This window comes from Pseudozyma flocculosa (genome assembly GCF_000417875.1).
Source record: "Pseudozyma flocculosa PF-1 unplaced genomic scaffold scaffold00011, whole genome shotgun sequence".
Taxonomy (NCBI): Eukaryota; Fungi; Basidiomycota; class Ustilaginomycetes; order Ustilaginales; family Ustilaginaceae; genus Pseudozyma; species Pseudozyma flocculosa.
This window is the reverse complement of record NW_006920879.1, coordinates 836,130-843,015: the sequence shown is the minus strand read 5'-3', so window position 1 is coordinate 843,015 and position 6,886 is coordinate 836,130. Positions and strand designations below refer to the sequence as shown.

Sequence of the window (6,886 nt, the reverse complement as noted above, 5' to 3'; positions counted from 1 at the left end):
GGGAGAGAGAGAGGACAGGGGCGGTGGAAAGAGGAGCGGGGCAGGCCGAAAGAGGAAGGGGTTGGCTGTGCTGGTCGTGTACGTGTGCGGCGGAGCTAGGGGAGAAAGACAAAGTCCTGCTTTGCTGTGGTAGGTGCGATGAAGGAGAAGAAGGGAGCCGACAACGACGAAGAAAGAGACGGAGAGGGGAGGGGTGGACGGAGGGAATGAGGTTGGTGATGAAAGGGACGGCGCGACGACGGCCGACAAAGAGGTTTATATGATTTTCCGAAGGTCCCCCGCCCCCTGGCTCCGTTTCACCGTGCGCAGCCTCGACCCTGCCTAGCCTAACCCCCGGGGCCGCGCACAAAGAGCGAACGAACGAGCGATTGAGCGAGCGAGCAGGCCAAGCACAGCGAGCCAAAGCCTTCCGGCTGCATGACGGTAGAACGCCGCACGTAGGTTTGCCATCCCTGTGGCGGTGGACCCCAAAACCGGCGTGCGAAACGAGTACAGGCAGGTTCCTGCGCAACAGCAGCCACCCCCGCGGCAACCTCTACTCAAGACTGGCAGGTCTCCGACGCAAAGTCCGAGAGCAGATCAATTAAGACGAGCTCTCGGTCGCCATGGAAACAGAGATTGATAGAGTCGATCATGGAGTCGTAAGTACATACGGGCCGTTGTCCGCCGATCAAGGTGCAGCGGCCCCTCCAACGACGGCCGAGGACACGTACGTACTTTCAAAAGGGGGGCCCTCCCTCGTGGATGCAGCGGAGGCAACGCAAACGTAGCGTCTGGGCCGGCAACGGCGACGGCCGACGGCGGTGGGAGGCGGCGCGGACTGGCCAGGCAGAGAGGCTAGGCCGTCCGAGCCCGGCCCGTATGCGGAGCTGCGCCCACCCGCGCTCTCTCGATCGGCTGTTGCTGGGAGCGAAAGACGGACAGAGGCCGGAAAAGCTGACAACATGAAAAACGACGTTCTGCGTGCGTGTTGCACACGCGCGCCAGGCAAGAAGGCCACTTGGCAGATCCTCGGTGAGACCAACACCGACCGCCGATTGGCCAGCGAATCATCAGCAGCTTGCAGGGAAGCAAGCGAAACCCTCGCCGCAGATCAGGAACGGGGCTGGCCCTGGCGAGGACCCTGGATTCTGTCCGACTTCTTTCGCACGATAGGGACGACCAGCCTCCGTCCGCACTTCGCCCGTCGACGGAGCGGACCACCAGTCTCGTCCAACGACGCCGAGTGACACCAAGAGGCTGAGCGGAAGGCCTTTTCACCTGTGTCGAAATCCGTCTATCCGCCTTGTCTCTGGCGCGCGGTGCGGAAAGCTCTCGGCTGCGGCCCGAACCGCCGTCTCGTTCAGGTCGATTCTGGCGGAACGCGGGCGGTGCGCCTTCATTTGCCCACGCTGCGACGGGCGGCGTGCGGGCGTGCGGCTGCTCCGAGCCGCGCACCATTCCCGCAAGGCTGCTCTTCTCGACTCCACCGCTCTCTTGATCCGACACAACGAGGCACCACCACCATCGCACCTAGTCAGGACGACGCAACAATGCCAGGCGCCACTCATCCCAAGAAAAAGGCCAAGGTGGACGGGGTCGACGATGCCGAAGCAAGTGTGAGTGTCATCGTCTGGCTGCACGCCGCGCCTCGTCACGGCGCCTGTGGTGCTTGGCTCTCTGCTCGAGCAGGTACTGACGGGCAGGATGCGGACTGATCTCTCTGCATGCCGTCCACAGGGAGTCGGCACCAGGATGATCTTTGGCAGAGTGGCTCGCGACTGGACGGTGGATGAGAACCAGTTCATCTACGACCAGTGAGCATGCCTGTGCCTGCACTGCGTAGGTATATTATCGTCCCCGATGCACTCGATTGACGAGCCATCCTCTCATCGCACCCCTCGCTTCAGCCTGCAATCGTGCGTGGACAAAACCTACTTGTCAAAGCAGCTAGGACGAAATCCGTCGAGCGTCGCCAAACGTGGTCAGTCTTGCCGTTGGCCAGCTCCTTGAAGAGCACGAGACAGAGTGTAACAGCCAACTGAGTGCTGCCTCCTGCCTGCCTCTGTCCATGTCCCCGATAAACAGTCAAGGATATCCTTGCAGCAGCCGCCCAAAAGTTCCCTGGCACTTCCAGTCCTGCCGTTCCTGCCGGCACCTCTTCGTCCGGCGCAACCAGCCTGGCGGGCAAGAAGCGAGCCAGGCCTTCAAAGTCCAAGCCGGCCACGTCCAAGGCCGTCAAGGACAAGTCCAAGGGCGAGGACGACGAGGCCGAAGGTGCAGTCAACGAGTCGAGCTGACCGGGCAACGACTCTGGTGCAGAGACGGCGACGCCGTCGATGATATGCTGTCTGTGATGGCAAGCGCGGGCGGAGTTGGTAGTGTACATGGGTCGGTGCCCGAAGCAGATCTTGCGGTGGAGGGTGTTGAGGTCTTGCCAGAAGCGGACGTGGCAGGCAGGTATCAGAAGGTCTGAGCGGCGGCGAAGGGCGCAAGATCATCGCGCCGTGTCAGTTCCTCATGCAGGACGCTCCGACGCCACGCTGCCACCCTCCACGCACGCGCGATTCCTCACCTTTTTGTGGATGCAGTCCGGGTCTTCGTTGTACTCCTCGGCCGAGACCCACATCTTCTTGAACGTGCTCAGGCTGGCGAGAATCGACCCGCCAATCCAGGTCGAGTACTTGCGCTCGGGCGGCGCAAAGATCTTGACCTTCATCTGGCCCACCGAGAGCTTCTTGACCTCGACCAGCAAGCGGTCGCCGAAGCCCTTCGTCAGCGTCGTGCCGCCGCTCAGTACCACGTTGGCGTACAGGTCGCGGCGGAGGTCCAGATCGACCCGGTTGATGGCGTCCGTGATTACCTGGTGCACTCCTGGGTACTCGTAGCCCACCAACTCGGGATTGAAGAGGATCTCGGGCGCCCGGAAGCGTTCCGCGCCGAGCTGCAAGTGGGCGTTGGCAAGAGGGTGGCGAAGCGTCAGCGCCAGCTCGTTTCGCGGCACGGATGACGATGAGGACGCTGCAACTCACCTTGACGACATTGCCGTCCGGCAGCTTGAACTCGTCGTACTCCTTGAGGTCCTTTTCCTCCCTCGCCGGGTGAGCGGCGACGTAGCAGCACTTTTCCTTGATCATGCGCACGATCTCCTTTTCGCCCGACGTCTGGAGGAGATAGCCCGACTTTCGTAGTTGCGTCTGCAGCGCCTCGGTCACGTCGCGGCCCGCCACGTCTATTCTCTGGATGGCGTTGGGCATCGAGAAGCCCTCGTACACTGGCACAGCATGCGTGACACCATCTCCTGAGTCCAGTACGATGCCCGTCGTCCGACCCGACGAGTAGCTGCGATAGGGAAGCGGGCGCAAGCATGAGTCAGAGTCGTCGCCCATCATAGCGAAGGTGGGAGTGTTCCCCATGGCTGGCCGGGGTTGGCTCGGTCCCACTCACAGACTGAGTACGGCCTGGATGCTCGTGAAGAGAGCTGGCACATTGAACGTCTCAAAGAAGATTTGCGCTGCGATGTCCCTGTTCTCCCTTGGGTTCAATGGAGCCTCTGTGAGCAGCACGGGGTGCTGAGCGGTGCGTGAACCCGGGCAAATGTGCGTCAGTCCGGCGAGTCGTCCGGCGATTCACTTTAGCATGGCGGAAGAGGTCCCGTCTCTGCTCATCTCCTGGCTCACCTCTTCGCTCAAGGTCTGCAGCTCGTCGCTGTAGACGTGGTTCCAAATCCTCTCCATGTCTTCCCAGTTTGTCACGATGCCGTGCTCCATTGGGTAACGGATCTTGAGCAGGCCGCGCAGCTCCTGTGCCTTCCTGCCGATGAAGATGTCGCCTTCGATAGCTCCAGCCATGACGCGCTGGTGCTTTGGCCGGCCGACGAAGCTGGGGAAGAAGGACTTGGGCGTGTCCTGCCCCGCAAAGCCGGCCTTTATCGTCCCCGAGCCCTGGAGATGGGTGAGAGGAAAGGTCAAAGAGGCGAGCCATGGGTCAGCAAGGGCCGGCCATCAAGCTTTGAAGGAGAGGAGAGAGAAGGGACGGCGAGCACTGACATTGTCGATGACGACGGGCTGGTTGGTGAGTACGTCGTCGAACTCGTTGCTCGGCATCGTGCTGGCTGGTCGAGGTAGCCAGGCCGATGTGCAAGCTGCTGGCGGATGATGGGCAGCTCGGCGCCCAGGTTCGTACCGGTCCTTGTCCACGTCAAGTGAATGGGGGCGAGTGCGACGATGCCGATGCTGTAGTGAGAGGATGTCAGGATAGAGTGCGTCTAGGATTCGAGGTGGCACGAGCGAGCAAGGATTGTGGTGTTGGGTGTTGGCTGGGCGTCGGAGGGTGCGTGCGTGTTGCCCAGCGGCTGGCGGCCCGCGGCCGGCCCCTCTTTCGCGGTTGCGGTGGAAAGTGACACTTTCTTGGCAGCCTTCTCGGGCGAGTCAATTGCCTGCTCGCGTTGGCCGCGTGCACCGTGCGCGACACACTCTCTCCTGGCCTGGCCTCGCGGGCCACTGTGGCCAGGCAGGCCAGGCCTGACCTGACCTGACCTGACCTGCCACGCAGCCCCACCGGCCACTCCGGCTTTCCAAGGTTGCCGAAGGCAGGTGTTGGTCTTCATTAGCTTGATTCTGCCAAACATGGCCTGGCCAGCCTTGCCTCGTCGCTGTGGTCCGCCTTCTCTCGTCCACCACCACCATCTCCGCACCGTACTCGATCCCCTGTGCACATCGATCGACATGGCAAGTCATGTCAACGTCGAGCTGCCGGACCAGGGCATCGTCAGGCCGCGCCGCCTCGACCTCGGTCCCCTCTTGCCCGGTCGCCGAGGCGGCAGCGTGCTAGCCTACCACGGCATCCCCTTTGCCCAGCCTCCCACCGGAACGCGACGATGGCGCGTACCGCAGGGCCCACTGCCACAATGGACAGGCGTACGTAAGAGCCAGTTCCCCGCCGACCCCGTGCAGAGCTTCCCCGCAATGGAAGGCATGATGCTTGGCCGTCGCGGAGCCAAGCACGCCATCAAGCGCGACGAGGACTGCTTCTACCTCAACGTGTGGGTCCCCGACGACGGGAAGGGTTCCGAACGACCGGTCATGGTCTGGGTCTACGGCGGGGCCTTCGTCGTCGGCAACACTTCGAGGCCCATGTACGACCCAGCAAGGCTCGCACTCGAATCGGGCTGCGTCGTCGTCTCCTTGCCCTACCGCGTCGGACCGCTCGGCTTCCTCGGCTGCAAGGCCATGGCAGACGACTCCTTGGGTAACCACCCGCTCGTATCCCGATCGGCGCTATCCTCTTCCAACCCCTGGACCGACATCGACGCAGCGGCCAAGGCGACTGTCGAGAGGACCGCCGGCAACTGGGGACTCTGGGATCTCGTCGCCGGCCTGCTCTGGGTCCAGCATTCCATCCGACACTTTGGCGGCGATAGCGACAATGTCACCATCTTTGGAGAATCTGCAGGCTCGATCGCCATACACTATCTGCTCCTCTCGCCCGCCGTGCCGCGCAACCTCTTTCAGAAGGCCATCCTTCAGAGCGGCGTGGCTGCGACGGTGCCCCCCGCCACTGCACAGGCGGCACAGGCCAACTACGACCACATCGCCTCCAAGCTCATCCCTGACTCGGTGTCGGGCGACAGGGAGCGGCTCGAATACCTCCGCACGCAGGTCCCGGCGGATGCAATCTTGTCGGCGCTGCAGTCGCTTCCGGGAAGGAGGCCGCGCAGCGAGTACACGCCCCGGCCCGAGCCGCAGCAAAGCGTGCCCGAGAAGCGCGAGGACTTTGATCCGCAGCGACACCGCTTCGCTACAGGCGACATGTGGGGCCCCGTATGGGACGGCGCCATGGTGGCTCGGGATCTGCTGACACGGGCCTCGTCTGTCCTCCCCAGCGGCGAGGACCTTCGCAACGGTCGCCACGGCATCATCATCGGCTACACGGCCGATGAAGGGTCGATGTTCAACATGCTCGTAGCGACACCCTCGTCGCTGGCAACGCACATGTCCACGTTTTCCAGCCTGCTCCAGCAGGAGATCGGCGCCCTCTACTCGGTCCCCGACATCATCGCAAGCGGCGCCGCGTCCACCGCGCTCTCGAAAAAGGAGCGACACGAGCTCAATCGTCGCGCTTACGTCGCCTGCGCCACGTACACAGGCGACGCCCTCTTCCATGGCCCGATCCTGTCCTACATCGACAAGCAGGCCCAGCATGCGGCCGAGCCGGGCACGAAGACGTCCTCGCCGCCGATCTACGTCTATGCGATGGCCTACCGACCTTCGTTCCAGTGGCTCGAGACGATCTCCAACATCCCAGAAATGGCGAGCGAGATGGGATCCTTCCATACCGTCGAGATCGGCTTCGTCTTCGGCTTTACGGGCGTCGAGCCGCACACGTGGGTCGGAACGGCCGACGAGTACGGCGTCGACCCGGATACGCCACGTTCCGACGCCGCCGCTACCGCTGAGGGTGAGGAGAAGACGAAGGGGATGACGGATGCGGAACGCCGTCTGTCTCTCGACGTCATGGCCTACTGGTCCGAATTTGCCCGGTCATCGCCATCGAAGCCTCTGCGGGACTGGAAGCCGCTTGTCCGACCTACGTCCTCACGCCGACTGGACGGGATCGAAGTCAAGTACTTTGGCGATGAGCCACAGCTCTCCGCCTCTTCCAGCCAGCCGTCTGGGGCGTCGCACGTGGATCGTATCGAATCGGGTCAGAAGAGGCTCGGTGAGCTGCGACACTTTTCCGAGTCCCCACTCGGACCTCGCTCTCAGGGCCAGGCCGCCAGCCTGGCGGAGAGGGTAGAGTACTGGACCACGAAGCGCCAAGGAAGTGGGACAACGCCGCAGCTCATCAACCATTACGGGTGGCAGCACGTCGAACCCGAGTGGTCGGATTGGTAGACGCCGACGTG

The 6,886-nt window shown here is 62.9% G+C and overlaps 3 protein-coding genes across 3 annotated transcripts; 2 read left to right on the top strand and 1 right to left on the bottom strand.

The window, feature by feature from the left end:
- Positions 1-1,532: 1,532 nt before the first annotated feature.
- PFL1_03746 (uncharacterized protein) lies at positions 1,533-2,279 on the top strand (the record flags this gene model as incomplete). Its single annotated transcript, XM_007881265.1, has 4 exons — positions 1,533-1,598; positions 1,720-1,796; positions 1,890-1,963; positions 2,068-2,279. 4 exons carry the CDS (start codon positions 1,533-1,535, stop codon positions 2,277-2,279), a joined length of 429 nt encoding a protein of 142 aa, XP_007879456.1.
- A 163-nt stretch (positions 2,280-2,442) lies between these two features.
- On the bottom strand, positions 2,443-4,085 carry PFL1_03745 (uncharacterized protein; the record flags this gene model as incomplete). The annotated part of the gene is made up of 6 exons (XM_007881264.1): positions 2,443-2,451; positions 2,555-2,923; positions 3,012-3,321; positions 3,427-3,551; positions 3,660-3,923; positions 4,029-4,085. 6 exons carry the CDS (start codon positions 4,083-4,085, stop codon positions 2,443-2,445), a joined length of 1,134 nt encoding a protein of 377 aa, XP_007879455.1.
- Positions 4,086-4,706: 621 nt separating this feature from the next.
- Positions 4,707-6,875, top strand: PFL1_03744 (uncharacterized protein; the record flags this gene model as incomplete). The annotated part of the gene is made up of 1 exon (XM_007881263.1): positions 4,707-6,875. One exon carries the CDS (start codon positions 4,707-4,709, stop codon positions 6,873-6,875), a length of 2,169 nt encoding a protein of 722 aa, XP_007879454.1.
- Positions 6,876-6,886: the final 11 nt, after the last annotated feature.